At 41.8% G+C, this 22872-nt stretch overlaps 1 protein-coding gene across 3 annotated transcripts in view; it reads left to right on the forward strand.

Annotated features, from left to right (window-relative positions):
* PRKCH (protein kinase C eta) overlaps nucleotides 1–22872 on the forward strand; it is a 185728-nt gene that overhangs the window by 93878 nt on the left and 68978 nt on the right. For all 3 annotated transcript variants that reach the window (XM_056545930.1, XM_056545928.1, XM_056545929.1), the window contains exons 7-9: nucleotides 11766–11893; nucleotides 14419–14553; nucleotides 19262–19435. In XM_056545930.1, the coding sequence (XP_056401905.1) occupies nucleotides 11766–11893; nucleotides 14419–14553; nucleotides 19262–19435 (437 nt within the window). The remainder of the gene's footprint in view (nucleotides 1–11765; nucleotides 11894–14418; nucleotides 14554–19261; nucleotides 19436–22872) is intronic.

The following is a 22872-nucleotide window of genomic DNA, read 5'->3' on the forward strand; positions in this document are numbered from 1 at the left end:
CAGAGCAGTGGGAAATGCTTGCGGAATGCTTGGTGTATATGGAGATCTTATAGCAGAAGAGAGGGAAGTGCTCATGTGTGTATAGGGAGAGGTATTAGTAGTAGAGAGAAGTGCTCATGCCGCTGTACAGAACACTGGTGAGACTTCACTTGGAGTATTGTGCGTTGTACTGGAGGCCGTATCTCCAGAAGGATATAGATACATTAGAGTAAGTTCAGAGAAGATACTAAACTAGTACATGGATTGCAGGATAAAACCTACCAGGAAAGGTTAAAGGACCTTAACATGTATAGAAGAAAGAAGAGACAGAGGCGATATGATAGAGACTTTTAAATACATAAAGGGAGTCAACACGGTAAAGGAGGAGAGCATATTTAATAGAAGAATAACTACCACAAGAGGACATAGTTTAAGTTAGTGGCAAATGTTTCTGCAGTAATATCAGGAAGTATTACTTTACTGAGAGAGTAGTGGATGCGTGGAATAGCCTTTCTGCAGAAGTGGTCACTGCAAATACAATGGAGTTTAAGCATGCATGGGATAAGCATAAGGCTATTATTCATATAAGATAGGGCCAGGGATTATTCATAGAATATTGGGCAGACTAGATGGACCAAATGGTTCTTATGTTCACACTAAGAATTTCCACCTGGATAAATTCCAGGCAGAGATTCTCTGTGCAGCAGGCGCTACCAGGACTAGGACCACGTGGACCTGTGCCTTCACTATTAACCCCTTAAGGACTCAGGGTTTTTCCGTTTTTGCACTTTAGTTTTTTCCTCCTTACCTTTTAAAAATGATAACCCTTTCAATTTTCCACCTAAACATCCATATTATGGCTTATTTTATGCGTCACCAATTCTACTTTCCAGTGACATTAGTCATTTTACCCAAAAATTCACGGCGAAACGGAAAAAAAATCATTGTGCGACAAAATCGAAGAAAAAACGCCATTTTGTAACTTTTGGGGGCTTCCGTTTCTACGCAGTGCATATTTCGGTAAAAATTACACCTTATTATTATTCTGTAGGTCCATACGGTTAAAGTGATACCCTACTTATATAGGTTTGATTGTGTCGTACTTCTGGAAAAAATCATAACTACATGCAGGAAAATTTATACGTTTAAAAATGTCATCTTCTGACCCCTATAACTTTTTTATTTTTCCACGTACAGGGCGGTATGAGGACTCATTTTTTGCGCCGTGATGTGAAGTTTTTATTGGTACAATTTTTGTTTTGATCGGACTTTTTAATCACTTTTTATTCATTTTTTAATGGCATAAAAAGTGACCAAAATACGCTTTTTGGGACTTTGGAATTTTTTTACGTGTACGCCATTGACCGTAAGGTTTAATTAATGATATATTTTTATAGTTCGGACATTTACGCACACGGCGATACCACATATGTTTATTTTTATTTACACTGTTTTTTATTTTTTTATGGGAAAAGGGGGGTGACTCAAACTTTCATTAGGGAAGGGGTTAAATGACCTTTATTAACACTTTTTTTTTTACTTTTTTTTTTTGCAGTGTTATATAACACTGCACATACTGATCTTACACAGATCACTGGCATGTATTAACACGCCTGTGATCAGTGTTATCGGTGCTTGACTGCTCCTGCCTGAATCTCTGGCACGGAGCAGTCATTCGTCGATCGGACACCGAGGAGGCAGGAGGCAGTGCGACCCCGCTTCATATCGCGGGAGCCGACGCAGGACATAAATATACGTCCTGCGTCGTTAAAGGGGTACTCCGGTGAACAACTTTTTTTTTTTTTTTATCAACTGGTGCCAGAAAGTTAAACAGATTTGTAAATTACTTCTATTAAAAAATCTTAATCCTTCCTGTACTTACTTGCTGCTGAATACTATAGTAGAAATTATTTTCCGTTTGAAACACAGAGCTGTCTGCTGACATCATGAGCACAGTGCTCTCTGCTGACATCTCTGCTATGGGGATTTCCTTTTACACTGGCAGTTCCTAAAATGGACAAACATATGCTGTTCTGGGCAGTTCCTAAAATGAACAGAGATGTCAGCAGAGAGCACTGTGCTCATGATGTCAGCAGACTGCTCTGTGTTTCAAAAAGAAAAGAATCTCCGCTGTAGTATTCAGCAGCTAATAAGTACAGGAAGGATTAAGATTTTTTAATAGAAGTAATTTACAAATCTGTTTAACTTTCTGGCACCAGTTGATTTAAAAAAAAAAAAAAAAAATTTTTCACCGGAGTACCCCTTTAAGGGCAACGCAGCCAGCACAGAATCCTGCAGTGGAAATCCTGCAGTGGAAATGCCTATTCAGAATCCCATTGACAGTAATTGGAGGCTGCTGCAAAGTGAATTCTGTTTGGGATTTCAAAGTTAAATTCTCAGTGTGAATGGGCCCTTAGCAATAACAGCAGGGGGCTGAGGTTACACACCAGCTCAAATTGTAGTCAGGAGGAAGAGCTTCCTTGAAGCACAGCTCACAAAGGCTAGAGCGAAAATAACAGCAGATATAAGAAATTATGCAGGAGATAATCATATAGGCTGTGTACAAGTGTAGAAAGAAAATAGAGCTCACATGACAAGCTGTAGAAATACCACAAAGCAAGAATACAAAATCTATACACTGCTCAAAAAAATACAGGGAACGCTAAGATAACACATCCTAGATCTGAATAAATGAACTAATTGTATGAAATACTTTCATCTTTACTTAATTGAATGTGCTGACAACAAAATCACCAAAAAATTATCAATGGAAATCAAATGTATCAACCCATGGAGGTCTGGATATGGAGTCACACTCAAAATCAAAGTGGAAAGCCACACTACAGGCTGATCCAACTTTGATGTAATGTCCTTAAAACAAGTCAAAACAAAATGAGGCTCAGTAGTGTGTGTGGCCTCCACGTGCCCGTATGACCTCCCTACAACGCCTGGGCATGCTCCTGGGCAGTCTGTGGTGCAATGTGGCGTTGGTGGATGGAGCGAGACATGATGTCCCAGATGTGCTCAATCTGATTCCGGTCTGGGGAACGAGCGGGCCAGTCCATAGCATCAATGCCTTCTTGCAGGGACTGCTGACACACTCCAGTGGCGAATTTGCCAATCTTTGTGTTTTCTGGCAAAAGGCAAATGTCCTGCGTGGTGCTGGGTTGTAAGCACAACCTCCACCTGTGGACGTCAGGCCCTCATAACACCCTCATGGAGTCTCTTTCTGACTGTGTGGACGCATGCACTTGTGCTTGCTGGAGGTTATTTTGCAGGGCTCTGGCAGTGCTCCTCCTGCTCCTCCTTGCACAAAGGCGGAGGTAGTGGTCCTGCTGCTGGGTTGTTGCCCTCCTACAGCCTCCTCCACGTCTCCTGATGTATTGGCCTTTCTCCTGGTAGCGTCTCCATGCTCTGGACACTACGCTGACAGATACAGCAAACCTTCTTGCCACAGCTCACATTGATGTGCCATCCTGGAGGAGCTGTACTACCTGAGCCACTTGTGTGGGTTGTAGACTCCATCTCATGCTACCACTAGAGTGAAAGCACCGCCAGCATTCAAAAGTTACCAAAATATGAGCGAGGAAGCATAGAAACTGAGAAGTGGTCTGTGGTCACCACCTGCAGAGCCACTCCTTTATTGGGGGTGTCTTGCTAATTGCCTATAATTTCCACCTGTTGTCTGTTCCATTTGCACAACAGCATGTGAAATTGATTGTCAATCAGTGTTGCTTCCTGAGTGGACAGTGTGATTTCACAGAAGTGTCATTGACTTGGAGTTACATTGTGGTGTTTAAGTCTTCCCTGTGTTCTTTTTTGAGCAGAGTATTTCCTAAGATGTCTATAGCCTTAGACAGTTCAGCGATTTCCTCAAAGACTGAGATTGGAATATTCTTTTCATAAAAGATTTGGCACTGATTAGGATCAGTTCATGCATGTTTGGGCACAAGGCATGCTGAGCAGGCTGTGCTGGAAACAAAAAATCCCTCTGGTGAACTAAATATAAAAATTGATAACATCATCCCTAAATGTCATCAAGATTTTATGACGTCTGAGAGACTAAAATTTTAAATATAGAACCAGAGATAGTAAAAAAAAAAAAAAAAAAAAAAAAAAAAAAGATAAAGACAAAGATAATTCAACCATACCTAATAATAACTACAATCCAATAACTGGTCAAAAGACCATAAAGCTCACAACAACAATTTTCCTCTAAAACTAAGAATGGAAACCTAACTTGTTCAGGGGGTCAATCTACCAATCTTATGTATATATCCAATGACCGAAGATTTTTTTTTTTCTGTTAACATTGCAAATTTGAGTGGTACAGGGATCCATGTACCATAGCCGTCGAACATTAGTTTTTCTAGTAAGAATAACTTAACTAGTACAGGAAGACTGTCTACTGTAGCCATCAACTGAAAGCTATCCACCATAGCCATTGGCCCCAAGTTCCTAGTAGGAATGGGAACTCATGTGGTACAGGGGTTCTATTTACTGCAGCTATGGACCACAAGTTTTCGTAAGAATGGAAACTCAACTGGTATGATGGTGGTGGGGGTGGTGATGGTGGGGGGGGGGGGGGGGTGATATTATCTACCATAGCCATTGTCCAAAAGTTTTCCCTAATAAGAAGGGAAATTAAACTGGTACAAAGGGTCTATCTACCATAGCCATCAACCACACGTTTCCAAGACAAGAATGGAAATTCCTCTACCCACTATACCAGCCCCAGGGGTAAAAGACTGTCCACAATTATCTTGAGATCAAGGGCGCTTGTTCTCCTTTAGACAGGGCAATTTAAACTGCGTAAAACAATCGGTTTAGATATTTTAAGCTTCTAAACCACTTCCAGCAGCTGAAACCAGGGGATCTTTTGAGCTGAATATACAGTCATGGCCGTAAACGTTGGTACCCCAGAAATTTTTCAAGAAAATGAAGTATTTCTTACAGAAAAGGATTGTGTGATAAGGTGGCAAGGAAAGGGTGTATTTCCTTTGCTCACCTTGAAGTATCTCTCACCTGCTTCTTAAGTAATGAGGCAGCAGGGAAGGGAGGTGTATATAAGATGGACACTCAGTCTAATCTGCGCTCTCCCTTGGTAACAGTATGCTGGCTGTTAGAGGGGGAGACACATGGACCCTGTTTAGGTAACACGCAGAAGGCGCTGCGAGTGGTCCAAGAAGTGGTGTGAACTGTGAATAACAGGTTGCAGGTGTCATATGTTTAACTGGCTGAGGGTAGCTCACCAGTTCGTAGTCAGGGCATGCTGATATGTGTAGTCAGTGACCAGACGGTCTAGGACTTTATTATGTTCCTGTTTGTTTTGTTTTACCTGCAACCTGTGGAAATAAAGCTGGCGAGGAGCCAGACTTGTATGCGGAACTGTGGTCTGTGGTGTTATTGTGAGGAACGTGTCCCGTGGCAAGTGACCAGGACTATCCCAGAGCTAATCCCCAAGACTGTTTGTCACAATTGCAGTAACACATGTTTTGCTATACACTTGTTTATTCCCTTTTGTTTGTATAGGAACTAAAAAAAGCTAATTGGACATGTCACACCAAACTCCAAAAATGGGCTGGACAAAATTAGTGTTCTTTTCTCTGTAGGCCTCATTCCGTTTTCGGTAAACAGTAGAATGATGTGCTTTACCAAAAAGCTCTATCTTGGTCTCATCCATCCACAAGACTTTTTCCCTGAAGGATTTTGGCTTACTCAAGTGCATTTTGGCAAAATGTAGTCTTGCTTTTTTAGGTCTCTGTGTCAGCAGTGGGGTCCTCCTGGGTCTCCTGCCATAGCATTCAGTTTCATTTAAATGTCGAAGTTCGCGTTGACACTGATGCTCCCTGAGCCTGCAGGACAGTTTGAATATCTTTGGAACTTGTTTGGGGCTGCTTATCCACCATCCGGACTATCCTGCGTTGACACCTTTTCATCAATTTTCCTCTTCCATCCACGCCCAGGGAGATTAGCTACAGTGCCATGGGTTGCAAACGTCTTGATAATGTTGTGCACTGTGGACAAAGACAAATCTAGATCTCTGGAGATTTCCTTTTTATCTGCTTTAAGGTGGGATTTTTATATTGTCCACACCGGTTACTTTCCCCCAGGTGAGTTTGAAGGAACATCACATGCTTGAAACAATCTTATTTTTCCACAATTTTGAAATGGTGCCAATAATTTTGTCCAGCCCATTCTTGGAGTTTGGTGACATTATGATCAATTTGCTTTTTTTCCTCCCTTTTTTTTGGTTTAGTTGAAATGCACACAAAGGGAATAAACATGGATAGCAAAACATGTTACTGCAATCCTTTTCTGTGAGAAATACTTCATTTTCTTGAAAAATTTCAGGGGTGCCAACATTTACGGCCATGACTGTAAGTTTGAGTACAAAAAGTGAGATCCAGTGGATATGCCATAAATGGGATGGGAATGCCTACTTAAAGGGGTACTCCGGTGAAAAACTTTTATTTTTTATATTTTTTTAATTCAACTGGTGCCAGAAAGTTAAACAGATTTGTAAGTTACTTCTATTAAAAGAATATTAACCATTCCAGTTGTTATCAGCTGCTGTATGCTCAACAGTAAGTTTTTTTCGTTTTACATTTCTTTTCTGTCTGACCACAGTGCTCTCTGCTGACACTCTGTCTGTCTCAGGAACTGTCAAGATCATGATAGGTTTGCTATGTGGATTTGCTATTGCTCTTGACAGTTCCTGAGACAGAGTGTCAGCAGAGAACACTGTGGTCAGACAGAAAATAAATTTAAAAGGAAAATAACTTCCTCTGTAGTATACAGCAGCTGATAAGTACTGGAAGGGTTAAGATTTTTTTTATAGAAGTAATTTACAAATCTGTTTACATTTCTGGCACCAGTTGATTTTAAAAAAAAAAAATTTTCACCGCAGTACCCCTTTAACACCAAGTTATCACAAGATATTGACATGAAGTTACAAAAATATGTATTATCCCTTCTTGCCTAAAAGGTTTAGTTGGCTTTATAATTACCAGCCTTCAACAACAGGCTTGGTTTCCTTCCTAGCACTGGGGCACACTTTACATATTTGTATTGCATAGAAATCTGCCTCACAAAAGCAATATTTACTCCGTTACACAATGCCTAGCAACAGCTAACCCTATGCCTTTGTTTTAGAACAAAAATCTTTTTGGTTCAAGTCCCAAATTTACTTACAAACGCATGGTACTGCTATGGTAACATTTTTTTTCACCCTAGCTGTGCAAAGGGACTTTAAGAAACAGTTTATTTACGTCAAACACCACTATCCTCATATACAAATTATCTTACCGTATATACTCGAGTATAAGCCGACCCGAGTATAAGCAGAGACCCCTAATTTCAACCCAAAATCCCAGGAAAAGTTATTGACTCGAGTATAAGCCTAGGGTGGGAAATACATCATCCCCCCCTGTCATCATCCAGACCCCTGTCATTAACATCCTCATCATCATCACCGCCTGTCATCATCCAGACCCTCATCATCATCACCTGTCATCATCCCCTTGTCATCATCCCACACATCCCCCCCCTTCATCATCCCATTGTCATCATCCCCACCCCACCCTTCATCATCCCACACCCCCCCTTCATCATCCTCTTGTCATCATCCGCCCTCAGTGGTCTTCAACCTGCGGACCTCCAGAGGTTTCAAAACTACAACTCCCAGCAAGCCCGGGCAGCCATTGGCTGTCCGGGCTTGCTGGGAGTTGTAGTTTTGAAACCTCCGGAGGTCCGCAGGTTGAAGACCACTGCGGCCTTCGACATCATCCAGCCCCCTCTCACCCCCCTTTAGTTCTGTACAGTACTCACCTCCGCTCGGCGCTGGTCCGGTGCTGCAGGACTGTCCGGAGAGGAGGTGGTCCGGTGGGATAGTGGTTCCGGGCTGCTATCTTCACTGGGGGCGCCTCTTCTCCGCGCTGCGGGCCCGGAATAGAGGCGTTGCCTTGACAATGACGCAGAAGTACGTTGGCAATGAACGTACCTCTGCGTCGTTGTCAAGGCAACGTGACTATTCTGGGGCCGGGCCCGAAGCGCTTAGAAGAGGCCTCCCCGGTGAAGATAGCAGCCCGGAACCACTATCCCACCGGACCACCTCCTCTCCGGACAGTCCTGCAGCACCGGACCAGCGCCGAGCGGAGGGGAGTACTGTACAGAACTAAAGGGGGGTGAGAGGGGGCTGGATAATGTCGAAGGCCGCAGTGGTCTTCAACCTGCGGACCTCCGGAGGTTTCAAAACTACAACTCCCAGCAAGCCCGGACAGCCGATGGCTGCCCGGGCTTGTTGGGAGTTGTAGTTTTGAAACCTCTGGAGGTCCGCAGGTTGAAGACCGCTGCAGGTGGAGAGTTCACTCGAGTATAAGCCGAGGGGGGTGTTTTCAGCACGAAAAATCGTGCTGAAAAACTCGGCTTATACTCGAGTATATACGGTATATTCATTTTAGAAGGACTTTATGAGATGCCAGTGAATTGTATTAACTGCCTTAGGCCTTAAAGGGGTACTCTGGTGTAAAACTTAAAAAAAAAAAAAAATTTTATTAACTGGTGCCAGAGAGTTAAACAGATCTGTAAGTTACTTCTATTTAAAAATCTTAATCCTTTCAGTACTTATTAGCAGCTGTATGCTACAGAGGAAATTTTTTGTCTTGTTCACAGTGTTCTCTGCTGACACCTCTGTCCATGTCAGGAACTGTCCAGAGCAGCATAGGTTTGCTATGAGGATTTTCTCCTGCTCTGGACAGTTCCTGATACGGGCATCAGGTGTCAGCAGAGAGCACTGTGGACAAGACAAAAAAGAAGTTCAAAAGAAATGAATTTCCTCTGTAGCATAGTGTACCTCTTTAAGCACCTCTCCGGAGATAAGTTTTAAGTAACCAAACATCCATAGATTAGTTGAGGAGTAAAGTGGCAAAAACGAGTCCTTAACCCAGATAACCTGCACTGAAGTCTTGACCATGAGGTGTCTCTTTGCCCTTTAATCTGTGTTTCACTGCTGGTTATCGCAGGAAATCTATCTTTAGTAACAGCTAGATCAGAACTTAAGCTTCTGCTCTATGAAGAGAGATCCTAACTGTAGCCTTGGTGTTTGAACAGGTATTTTACTTGTCATAATGGACACTGTTTATCATATAGTTATTGTAGTTTTTTTTTTATGACAGTAATGCTTTAAACTATAATAACTATGTGCAAAATGCTCAAAAACTAGTATTAGGGGAAACATGAGCGGTCTTTTTATTTTTTTTTTTTTTACTATACTTTATGTTTTATTTTTTTCTACAAACCTGATTACAAGGCAGAGGCATAACTAGAATCTGTAGGGCCCCATAGCACAGCGAGACTGGTCCCCAGCATCTAAAGACAGGATCCCAAAACAGTGGTATAATTAGCAATAATTAAATGTAAAAATAATAGCGATGTACATCAAGGAACCCATATGGTAGTGCAGGATATCAAGAAGCAACCAACTTGTTATTCCATACAAAAAAAAGTAAAGCTTTCTGGCACTTTAGTGGGCCCACTCAACCTCTGGACCCCATAGTGTCTGTTATAGCCATAGTTACACCCATGTTACAAGATGTCCTGTACCCCCACTGGTCATCTGTATCCTGGTAAATGGAACTATATAGTTGGATCTGTGTAATTTCTCAGAACCAAGGTGCGTAGCACTCAGTTAATCCCTGTGAACTCTGGTCACAATTTACACTGTGCGTTTTGGGTTCTGGACCATACAGGTTTCTCTCATTGTTTCAGTGGTACCTTTTTTGCAGTCAGAACACCACTGAAATCTCATGCCTCATACAGAGTTAATGGAGAAGCTGAGAATCAGATCAAGTTACTGAAAGCTCGGAGTAGTGTTAAAGGTTAATGCAATTCACTTGAGATCAGTGGGCTAGGGAATAAAGAGGTGCCCCTGCTGGATTCTAACCCATATTGTCCCTTTACATTATGCTAGAAGAAACCTGGAAAGCGCAACAATTGATGGGAACAAAAGAGGGACTTGCTCTTCTGTACAGTACTGAATTAAACATAGGACATATTGTTCATCTGCTCTCCACTGTGGTGCACGATGTGGTGATATCTCTTATTACACACCATTACCATATATACACTGCTTAAAATAATTAAGGGAACACTTAGACAACACAATGTAACTCCAAGTCAATGACACTCCTGTGAAATCACACTGTCCACTCAGGAAGCTACACTGATTGACAATCAATTTCACATGCTGTTGTGCAAATGGAACAGACAACAGGTGGAAATTATAGGCAAATAGCAAGACACCCCCAATAAAGGAGTGGTCCTGCAGGTGGTGACCACAGACCACTTCAGTTCCTATGCTTCCTGGCTGATGTTTTGGTCACTTTTGAATGCTGGCGGTGCTTTCACTCTAGTGGTAGCATGAGACGGAGTCTTCAACCCACACAAGTGGCTCAGGTAGTGCAGCTCATCCAGGATGGCACATCAATGCGAGCTGTAGCAAGAAGGTTTGCTGTGTCTGTCAGCGTAGTGTCCCGAGCATGGAGGAGCTACCAGGAGACAGGCCAGTACATTAGGAGACATGGAGGAGACCATTGGAGGGCAACAACCCAGCAGCAGGACCACTACCTCTGCCTTTGTGTAAGGAGGAGGAGCACTGCCAGAGCCCTGCAAAATGACCTCCTGCAGGCCACAAATGTGCATGTTTCCACTCAAATGGTCAGAAACAGACTCCATGAGAATGGAATGAGTTGCTGACATCCACAAGTGGGGGTTGTGCTTACAGCCCAAAATCATACAGGACATTTGGCATTTGCCAGAGAACACCAAGATTGGCAAATTCACCACTGGCGCCCTGTGCTCTTCACAGATGAAAGCAGGTTCACACTGAGTCTGGAGATGCTATGGAGAATATTCTGCTGCCTGCTACATCCCCCAGCATGACTGGTTTGGCGGTCAGTAATGGTGTGGGGTGCATTTCTTTGGGGGGCTGCACATCCCTCCATGTGCTTGCCAGAGGTAGCCTCACTGTCATTAGGTACCGAGATGAGATCCTCAGACCCCTTTTGCTAGACCATATGCTGGTGCGGTTGGCCGTGGGTTCCTCCCAATGCAAGACAATGCTGGACCACACACACTACTGAGCCTCATTTTGACTTGTTTTAAGGACATTACATCAAAGTTGAATCAACCTGTAGTGTGGTTTTCCACTTATTTTTTTTTTTTTTTTTTTGTGTGTGACTCCATATCCAGACCTCCATGGGTTGATACATTTGATTTTCATTGTTAATTTTGTATGATTTTGTTGTCAGCACATTCAACTATGTAAAGAAGAAAGTATTTCATACGATTAGTTCATTCATTCAGATCTAGGATGTGTTATCTTAGTGTTCCCTTTATTTTTTTGAGCATTGTATTTGTCAAGCGCACCTGTGAGATCTTTTCTCTGATGGCCCTAAACAGATTGTGCATTGCTTGTCCTCTGCTCTCACGTAGTTTTGCTCAGCCCCAGTGTCATTCAATGAACGGTTGAATAGTTGGTTATTACATCAGCATTTCTTTATTGTTGTCAATGCCAAATGGCCTCATTTTACAAATTTCCTTTAGCATACGATAAAATCGGAGAGAATTATGTTTTATTGTTGTGAACAATGCTTTGTATTTTCCTCAATTTGCCACATTGAGATTGCCGCAGCTTCTTGACCAGATGTTGTATGAAAAATGCTGCAGCAACTCTGCTGGAATGGAATGTATCGCTGAATGAATAAACGTATTGTTTCTTCTTGTAGTGTGCAAAATGAATGTGCACAAGCGGTGCGAGTCCAATGTGGCTCATAACTGTGGAGTCAATTCAGTGGAGTTGGCAAATGCATTGGCAGGAATGGGTCTCCAGCCCGGGAACATCGCTGTCACACGGGTAAGACATAATGAAAGGTTAACAACCATTGAATTGGAAAACATTGTATACCTTATGTCAGGACCATGAAAAGAGCATTATGGGAAGATATATATATATATATATATATATATATATATATATATATATAACATATTTTTTTTTTCTACTCTAGTAGAAGAGAAGTTTAGTAATACACTTGATGGCAGTTCTGGGACTTGGCACACGGTGGCAGTCTTTGATAGTTTTTGTTGATGATCAGCAAATTCCAGAGCGAGTAGAATGAAACCATGGAAGCAGTCAGTAACAGAAAACCGGAGCAAACTGCAAAACATTAACTGGGAATTTCCCCCTTTTAAAACAACAATAAGACATTAGACATTGTTGTAGTGCTTATTGTTAAGTGTATATAACTTGCTTTTGGAAAGCTGACATATTTTTTGTATCCAATACTTTTCGTATTGGATACAAAACTTTAATAAAACCTTTTGAAAGAAAAACAAGAATAAGAAGCTGCTTTGCTTAGAATTCATTTATTTTATACGGTTTAGTTATAAATCACGTGAACTTTTAGAATTGGGCTCTTTACTTTATAGGATAGGTAGAGTTTAGCTGAATCTGATAAGTAAATACATGTTACCTGTGAGGGTTATCTTGTTTTATGTTGTGGCCCAGTACAGGAGTTGCACCCCCGTACCATTGCTCCCCTGTGTGTCCTGAATAGTTAAATAATGTATATGTTATCCAATGCAATGTACATAATTATTCTATGCCCTTAAGTACTGTTGTCATGTGATTAACCAGGAAAGGTACCAGTGACCATGTGACCTATGGGACCCCTCCAGAGTCTTCCCCCATATAAGCCCTGGGTGGAGCTTCCTCTCGCTCTCTTTGATTCTTTGCTGAGCTACAGGGAGGTCAAGTCCTGAGAGAGTGTCTGATGGGCCTAATGTCTACCACACAGCCAGGACTCCACAAGTCCACTACCCCCCAGGTCTAAGTCAAAACCTGGTAAGCTACAAACGGGGTACAGTCTGTCAGTCTGTCAAGTCAGTCCAAGTCAAGTCTGTCTCAAGTCAGTGTGACCTGCATCAAATTGTCCAAGTCCACTATAAGTCCCAGCAAGCCCTACGGTCTCTGAAGTCACTGGTCACCTCCGTGGGCCTAGCCAAGCTGTATAGACTGTTACATCTCTCTGCCAAGCCCAGGATCCAGCGGTATAACTTCAGGTGGTGTAGAGGATAAACCATGTCCTGGCTTCACGAACACAAGTGGTTAATGCCATCTGCCCCTAGGGTAATTCCATCTGCCCTAATCACAATGTGTATAAGTTTTGTAGTTTTCACATGGGGTTAGCAACATGGTGGCAGGAAATTCCACCTCTAAATGGGGCTGGCTGTGGGTGGAGAGTGCCGGAGTCACAGCCATAGGAGAGGAACTGTAGAGGAGTGAGTAGTAACCAGGCCAGGTAGAGAAGGTTCTGTCCACATTCTAGAGCCATGTTTCCCAACCAGGATGCCTCCAACTGTTGTGAAACTACAACTCTTTGGCTGTCCGGGCATGCTGGGAGTTGTAGTTTTGCAACAGCTGGAGGCATCCTGGTTGGGAAACACTGTTCTAGAGACCGGCTGTGAGTTGTAAGAATGACAACCATAGAGACAGTGGACCTTATTTATTAATCTGCCTAAGCATATTTTATATTATGATGATGAGGAAAAAAAAGCAAAAGTACAAAAAAATCTACACGGCAACAGGTGTCGCTCGACCCCCTATAGCAGGTCAGTCTTGTTACCTAAATGCTTGCTGAGTGGTCTCATGCAGATCACAATCGCATGTAGGTTAATACTGGCAGTCACATGTGACATATGACCAAAATACAGAAAATCTGAATTTTGGAGTCTTGTGGCAGTCATATTCTCTTGCAACATAAACAGTCATTATATGCGATGTCTTGGGGAGAAAGTTGCCCTAGCCTTAACAGGGTTCTGTCAGATTTAGTATACCTTCAAGGTATATCATCAAGGTCATAGAGAGGTGGGTCCCCCATTTAAAACCGTCCTCATTAGCCAAAACATGTATCTCACTCTGGAGGACCTGACATTTCTAGTGATTTCCTTGAGAATTGTGTAATGATTCCTTTTGCCAGTGGTGGTGCTGTATGAAAATAGAACACCTACTCTTGGGTTCCCGGAGAAATGAAATCAGTGGGTGTCGCAGCAATACACTGGCCTAGATTTATCAAACTTTGTGAGAGAAAAAGTGGAGGGATTTCTCCACAGCAACCAATCACAGCTCAGCTTTCACTTTACCACAGCTCGTTAGCTGAGCTGTGATTGGTTGCTGGGGAAAAATCCCTCCACTTTTTCTCTCACACAGTTTGATAAATCTGGGCCACTGTGTGGTCAGTCGGTTTTCTGGGGAACTTCTGTAATTTAAAGGGATCATCCTTATTATATTTTGCTATTACAGATATTTCTTCACTTCAGTTCAGCCATTTTGTTTTTGTATTTTGTTATATTTAACCATTTTGTTGTTGTATTTAATAGCATTCAGACAACAGTCCTGCCAGATCAGAAAACGGGTCTGAAGAAGATTCTCTTTCCAACACCTCCTCGCAGTATAAATTTGGAATAGAAGATTTCACCTTCATACGTGTTTTAGGCAAAGGCAGCTTTGGAAAGGTTGGTATTCCATGCCAGACATTAAAGGAATAGTCTCATACAAAAAAACAAATTCCGCAGGATAGGGAATAAGTTTTAGATTGCAGGGGTCTAAGTGCTGGGGCCCCACTCTTCCCTGGAGTGGCGCGTCATGACTCCCACCTCCTCCACATATCTATATGGGAGAGCTGAAGATAGCCGACCGGCTTTCCCATAGAGATATATGGAGGGGCAGTGGCGGCCCCCCATTCGGGCGGGGGTCATGAAGCGCCACTCCAGGAGAGAGAGTCTGGGCTCTGCACAGGAGATCACGGGGCGGGGGGGGGGGGGGGGGGGGGTTGTTTGTCGTACCCCTGCGGATAGGGTATGTTTTTTTTTTTTTTTTTTTAGTTCTTCTAGTCTTTGTTGTTTTTTTTTTGCATGAGACTATTCATTCTATTAGTATAGAAGCAATTCAAAAATTTTCTGACTTCTCCACATTTGCTGCAGTTAAAAACTAGTCACAGCATGTTTGGTAGCCATATTATTGTACTACAGTACATATGCTATCAGTCCTTTGTCCCGTGAGTCCAAAACCATACAGGGACCTTTTCATGAACACCTGTATGGTTCCAGAAACTGGATATGGATTTGGACAAATTCGTTATTCAAAACTCTTACATCTTTAACTTCTAAGAATATTTTTGCTTAAAAGTGCATAATGGTGCACATCCATAATTTTATGAGTGTATAGAAGAAATGTAGCCGGCACGTACGAGAATAAGCCTGGGAAGAAACGCAAGGATACACTGATGGATGAACTGACTAAACAAGCCTCCCAGAGTGGTGCTCAGCCTCAAGGAAAGCAGTAAATCTGTGGTGTAGAGAAAAACAAAAGAGGCGGCACTCACCATGCAGGGTATCTTTATTCACACATTGGTGACAGGAAGCAGGCGACAGGCGGGGGAGTAGCAGGGAGGACCGGGATGCCGGGCGGCCCGGTCCTCCCTGCTACTCCCCCGCCTGTCGCCTGCCTCCTGTCACCAATGTGTGAATAAAGATACCCTGCATGGTGAGTGTCGCCTCTTTTTTGTTTTTTTTCCATAATTTTATATTTGTGCCAAATGTTTTCAGGTATTCAGAACGACATCTTCTAGTGAAGAATATTTTTTCCTTTTGACATCCGGCAGTGGCACATGGAGTCCATAAATTTGCCATCATATTGGCTGGCTGCATGTGGCAGTGCCATGTGCTGTAGAACTCTAATCATTTTTACATAATCCTGTCCATATCCAGGCTCTATCCAGTTGTCATCCCCAGCCTTATCTATATAAAGAGATTGATAGAAGTAGTACTCTTATTACAACATACCGTCTTGTAACATCTGTATCTTTCTTGAATTGAATCGAAATATTTAGGTTGAGTCTAATCTTGTTTTCTTGAATGTTCTCTATTTAAAATGCAGCTAAGTAGGTCAATGGTTACAGTCAGAGTACTGGTTGTATCAAGTACCGTACAATTGCGTCATTATTAAGGAAATGCTTTGCAGCTTTTACATTCGAGTTTTCAGTTTTTATTTACTTTTGTGATCCTATTAAAGAAGAACCAATAATTAATTGTAAGCCACTGCCATGTGTCATGTACAGTGCTGAGTGACTTACTGCATGTCTACGCTAAAGGATCTTTACCATAAGTGCAGATGTGATATTTTTGTGAACTTGTTCATCACATATTGAAACTATATACACCTATAACCGTGCAGCCACACGGAGAAAGAGCTCCAAACCAGGTAGTAATGAAAATTAATAAGCAAGTCTTTATTGATGTATAAAAAAAAAAAATAATATACAGTGGACCCTAAAGTTACAATATTAATCGGTTCCAGAACGACCATTGTATGTTGAAACCATTGTATGTTGAGACCATTACTCTATGGAATCCTGGTAATTGGTTCTGAAGCCACCAAAATGTCATCCAAAAAATAGGAAAAGGTGAGGATTAAAGAAAAATAAGTAGATAACTAATATAGATAAAGTAAGTCCTTGCATAAAAAAAGTAAGCAATAGCTTCTGGGAGCTGTATTCACTGTCTATGTCAGTGTTTCCCAACCAGGGTGCCTCCAGCTGTTGCAAAACTACAACTTCCAGCATGCCCGGACAGCCGTTGGCTGTCCGGGCATGCTGGGAGTTGTAGTTTTGCAACAGCTGGAGGCACCCTGGTTGAGAAACAATGGTTTCTGTAGAGGACAGGAGCTTCTTCAGGGTCCTATACAGTACACACAGTGTCCCAAATGGAGCCGCCCTTACTTGGTGTCCAAAGGAGCAGCTAACCCTGGCACAGGTAAGGAGTAGTACAGAACTTGTAGTTCCTCCCTGTACCATAGGGGGCGCTAACAGACAGCCATTCAGTGCTTGTACTTCAGTAATAGAGGTGATTTACCAGTGAATGCCCATTCTGATTGGTCAGTTCCTCCAGTTGTGACACGTTTCACAGATCTGGACTGTCTGTACATTGTGTGTTGAGTCTGGTTTCAAGTTACAATGGTCCAGAAAAGAACATTGTATGTTGAAACTATTGTATGTTGAGGCCATTGTAAGTTGAGGGATCACTGTATATATATGTATATGTGTGTGTGTGTGTGTTAGGATACTGGGATGAAAGTTCTGACAAGGTAATGCACTTTATGTCTGTAAAATAACTCTACAAATAGGGATAGATCATAGACAAGAGTAGAGAAACACATGTAAACATGCACACATGCAGTCAAATGTGTGGAAAGTGCTGTGGTGGTGCCAAGAGGTAGATCTCTAGAAGGGGCGAGGCAGCTCTTTAGTTAGAGTGACACAAGAACCAGCAAAGTATAACTTGGGATGTAAAGTGCAGTAGTGCAGCAGGGCAGTGCAATTAAAGGGGTACTCCGGTGGAAAACTTTTTTTTTTTAATATTAACTGGTACCAGAAAGTTACAGATCTGTAAATTACGTCTAATAAAAAATCTTAATCCTTCCAGTACTTATTAGCTGCTGAATACTACAGAGCACAGTGCTCGTGATGTCAGCAGAGAGCACAGTGCTCGTGATGTCAGCAGAGAGCACAGTGCTCGTGATGTCAGCAGAGAGCACAGTGCTCGTGATGTCAGCAGAGAGCACTGTGCCCGTGATGTCAGCAGAGAGCACTGTGCCCGTGATGTCAGCAGAGAGCACTGTGCCCGTGATGTCAGCAGAGAGCACTGTGCCCGTGATGTCAGCAGAGAGCACTGTGCCCGTGATGTCAGCAGAGAGCACTGTGCCCGTGATGTCAGCAGAGAGCACTGTGCCCGTGATGTCAGCAGAGAGCACTGTGCCCGTGATGTCAGCAGAGAGCACTGTGTTCCAAAAAGAAAAGAATTTCCTCTGTAGTATTCAGCAGCTAATAAGTACCGGAAGGATTAAGATTTTTTTAGTAGAAGTAATTTACAAATCTGTTTAACTTTCTGGCACCAGTTGATTTAAAAAAAAGAAATAATCATTTTAAACCAGAGTACCCCTTTAATGGTATAAAACCAATGCCCCCAAGCAAATAAGATAAACCAGTAAGAGTGTAGCAACAGATACGCGTTTCGCCGGTATAGGCTTTTTCCAGGAGTATTGCAGGATTTTTTTTCTTCAGCCTTTGAGCCAATGATGCAAAGTTATAGTAATATATAATATTCTTCTATTACCTCCGTGCTTTGTCCCATTTTAATGCGCAGGATCCACACCCAGAAGTGCTGTAGTTAGTAAAAGTCTTTTTATTTTACTGACCTTTCCCAAGATTCCATACAGCATTCCATGTCATAAGTCACATGGCCTCCAGGGGGGTATGGCTATGATAACAGGGTGGAATAGATTTACTGAAGTAACGCTGTCCACTCACCCACTGCAGTATAGCCACGCCCCCTAAAGACCATGTGACTTATGATGTATTGTCTCTGAAAAAAAAAAATAGCGCTACAGTACTTTCTGGTGTGTATTCCATTCATGAAAACAGCACAAAGCTGTCCATGGAGGTAATAGAAGAATATTACACAGTATTGTAAATTGACATCATTAACTTTAAAAGCCTGGCATACCCCTTTAAGTCTTATTCACGCGGTAGAGTTGTATACAGGAGGCTATATAGAGCTACATCGAGTCCCTGCAGCTTCATACTGCAAAGCAATAAGCTCTGTGTGCATAAAACATCTATATGACTTGAGGCGACCGGAGAAAAAACGGTGACTCTGGTCGGCTAATTTTTGACCCATGTCCGTTTTTTTGACCCGACCTAAAACCGTAGTAGACTACGGTTTTAGTTCCGGTCAGGAAACTGCATACGGGTCAAAAATGAGCCGTCAGGGGTCACCGTTTTTTCTCCGGTCGGCTCATTAAAGTAAATGGAGTTCAGCGCTGGTTCCGGCTGGGGTATGGGAGAGCCCTGTTTGCCCCTCCCCCAGCTGGATCCGGCACCCGTAGTGTAAAAATTGTGAATGCAGCCTTCGACTCGTTTTCAAGCCTGATGCTGCAGGACTGATTAGCGTCCCAGTAGGTACAAGGACCCATAGTGGTGGGATTTTCAGGAGCCGTTTTCTTTATTAAATATTAAAAACATTTTAAACAACCATATTACATAAGGTGTTTAATTTTCATCAGTAACAAATTAAAAGTTTTTGGATCTGACAGTGCCCATTGAATGTTTTGTGTTGGTAACCCCAGACCTTTAGCGGATTGCTTATTGTTTTCTTCTGCCCTCAGGTGATGCTTGCCAAATCCAGAGATGGAGATAACCTCTTTGCAGTGAAGGTGCTAAAGAAGGATGTGATTCTTCAGGATGATGACGTGGAGTGTACGATGACTGAGAAGCGTATCCTGGCCCTGGCTTGTAACCACCCGTTCCTGACACAGCTCTTCTGCTGCTTCCAGACGCCGGTCAGTATTCCACAATTTATTCCAGTGGGTCCCAACCAGGGTGCCTCCAGCTGTTGCAAAACTATAACTCCAAGCATGCCCGGACAGCCAAAGGCTAGCCAGGTATGCTGGGAGTTGTAGTTTTGCAATAGCTGGGGGCACCCTGGTTGGGAAACACTGATCTATAATAAACCAGGTTTTCAAATAATGATAAAAACTACAACATGTACATAAAGAAGAATGTAGTTAACACCATTTGACATCATTTTTCCCTAAATCCAAAGTTAAATAGGAAAAGGAGAGAACTTCTCTCCTTAAAAAGGAGAGAAGTTCACTTAGTTTTTGCATTGTGTCTGTGTAAGCAGCCCCAAACAAGTTCCAAAGATATTCAAGCTGTCCTGCAGGCTCAGGGAGCATCAGTGTCAGCACAAACTGTCGACATTTAAATGAAATGAAACGCTATGGCAGGAGACCCAAGAGGACCCCACTGCTGACACAGAGACCTATAAAAGCAAGACTACATTTTGCCAAAATTAACTTGAGTAAGCCAAAATCCTTCTAGGAAAACATCTTGTGGACAGAAGAGACCAAGATAGAGCTTTTTGGTAAAGCACATCATTCTACTGTTTACTGAAAACGGAATGAGGCCTACAGAGAAAAGAACACAGTACCTACAGCCAAATATGGTGGAGGTTCAATGAGGTTTTGGGGTTGTTTTGCTGCCTCTGGCACTGGGTGCCTTGAATGTGTGCAAGGCATCATGAAATCTGAGGATTACCAACAAATTGTGGGTCGCACTGTACAGCCCAGTGTCAGAAAGCTGGGTTTGCGTCCGAGATCTTGGGTCTTCCAGCAGGACAATGACCCCAAACATACATCAAAGAGCACCCAGAAATGGATGGCAACAAAGCACTGGAGAGTTCTGAAGTGGCAGCAATGAGTCCAGATCTAAATTCCATTGAACACCTGTGGAGAGATCTTAAAATTGCTGTTGGGAAAAGGCACCTTCCAATAAGAGAGACCTGGAGCAGTTTACAAAGGAAGAGTGGTCCAACATTCCGGCTGAGAGGTGTAAGAAGCTTATTGATGGTTATAGGAAGTGACTGATTTCAGTTATGTTTTCCAAAGGGTGTGCAACCAAATATTTAGTTAAGGGTGCCAATAATTTTGTCCAGACCATTTTTGGAGTTTGGTGTGACATTATGTCCAATTTGCTATTTTTCCTCCCTTTTTTGGTTTAGTTCCAATACACGCAAAGGGAATAAACGTGTGTATAGCAAAACACGTGTTACTGCAATCCTTTTCTGTGAGAAATACTTCATTTTCTTGAAAAATTTCTGGGGTGCCAACATTTACGACCATGAATGTATAGATCATAATCTCTCTCTCTCTCTCTCTCTATATATATATATATATATATATCTCAACGTGTGTGTGTGTGTGTGTGTGTGTATGTGTGTATGTTCCAGCATCACGTCCAAACGGCTAAAGATATTAACATGAAACTTGGCACACACGTTACTTATATGTCAGCAACAAACATAGGATAGGTGATTTAACCCTTACTCACCCCCATTTGCCAGGGGCGGGGGTTTATATTTAAAGTCCCATACAAGTCTATGGGAAATGTATGTTACTGCATAACTTCCAAATGGCTGGAGATATTTCGATAATACTTGGTCACATGTTACTTATATGTCCACTTAAAATATAGGATAGTTAATTTAACCCTTAACTACCCCCATTTGTGAGGGTCAGGGTTTTTGTTTAAAGTCCCATGCAAATCAATGGGAAATGTATGTTCCCACATAACTTCCGTACGGCTGGAGATATCTCAATAATTGGTACACATATTACGAGTCGGGATATGATGACGGGATATGACAACAATATATGAGGATGGGATATGAAGTCAAAAGCTTCCTCCTCTGTTTATTTTCCTTCCCAACAAGGATTAGGAAGGAAAAACTGGGCAACGCCGGGTACTCAGCTACTGAAAGTATCCAGCAGGGGGCACAATTGTATCAAACACATAACCGTCACCAGTAGTTATATTGAAGGTGTTTCTGTACAAATATCCTTGTAATTATTCAACATGTTATATCATAAATAGTATATAAGTTCAGTTTGGGTCTCTTCATATAATTTTATGATTTTAAGCAAGTGACTTGGTCTATAGCAAATTGATTGGATATTTTGGGATATGGTAGAGAAAGGGGAAATACTATAGTTTAAACCTCATCTGAATATGTTGTGTTACTGTAACTCTAAAAATACCCAGAGCTGTGGGGCAAGGCTGTCAGGTATGGTATGATGCAACCACCTCAGTGTAGTGTCCTTGGATGACCTTCGTACGATCAAGGAGATTGTGATAATTTTTTGGAGTGTGTGTGTGTATATATGTATATGTGTGTGTGTGTGTGTGTGTGTGTGTGTGTGTGTGTGTATATATATATATATATATATATATATATATATATATATATATATATTTATTACACACACACTCAGTGGGGGACATGTATGAAAGATTTTACCCCTGTTTTGTGTGTGTTTTTTTGCGCAAAATTTTGCGCAAGCCCTTTTTTGGCACATTTTTTTTGCGCACGTTTTGGTAGAGCATGTCCTCCAGATGTGGCCGAATCGGGGTACCTTGGAGTGACATCTATAGTACGCATGGATTTATTACCTGCGTACTTTTCCTTTACATCAAAAATTTAGTTTTTTTTGCGCAAATATAAGCCATCTTGGACTTAACGTAGCAAGATGCTCTAAATCATTGATTCTATTTTCCTAAGAGTGGATGGAGGAGATTACTACATTTACCCGCAATTTATGAAGCTCATTGCGCTTGGTTGATAAATTTTGCGCTTCTGCGCATAATTTAGAATTTGGGAAAAGGGGTAAACTGCTTCTACCATACACAAATAATGATTCATGTCCCCCAATGTGTGTATGTTCCACCATTTGCAACAGTCTTTTTTTGTGGCAGGGTTTTTATTTTAAGTCTATGGGAAATGTATGTTCCAGCATAACTTCCAAATGCTTGGAGATATTTTGAGGAAACTTAGTACACGTTACTTATATGACAAATAAAAATATATGATAGTTTGGGATATGAGGATGGGATATGAGGTACTTCCTCCTATGTTGCTTTTTCTCCCCCACAAGGATTAGGTAGGAAACAAACGGGCAATGCCGGTACTCAGCTAGTAGAAAATAGTTCCAAAATAGATTACTGTATATGTACTATCAAAAAAAAAAAAAAAAAAAAATTTTAAAATAAGTTTAAAAGACACACGTTAAAACCTTCCACGTTAAAAGTTCAAATCACCCCCTTTTCCTATATAAAAATATGTAAACATAATAAAAATAAACATATTTAGTATCGTTGCATGCGTAATTGTACAAACTCTTAAAATATAACATTATTTATCCTATACGGTAAATGACGGAAA

The sequence above is a fragment of the Hyla sarda genome, chromosome 11 (genome assembly GCF_029499605.1).
Source record: "Hyla sarda isolate aHylSar1 chromosome 11, aHylSar1.hap1, whole genome shotgun sequence".
NCBI lineage: Eukaryota > Metazoa > Chordata > Amphibia > Anura > Hylidae > Hyla > Hyla sarda.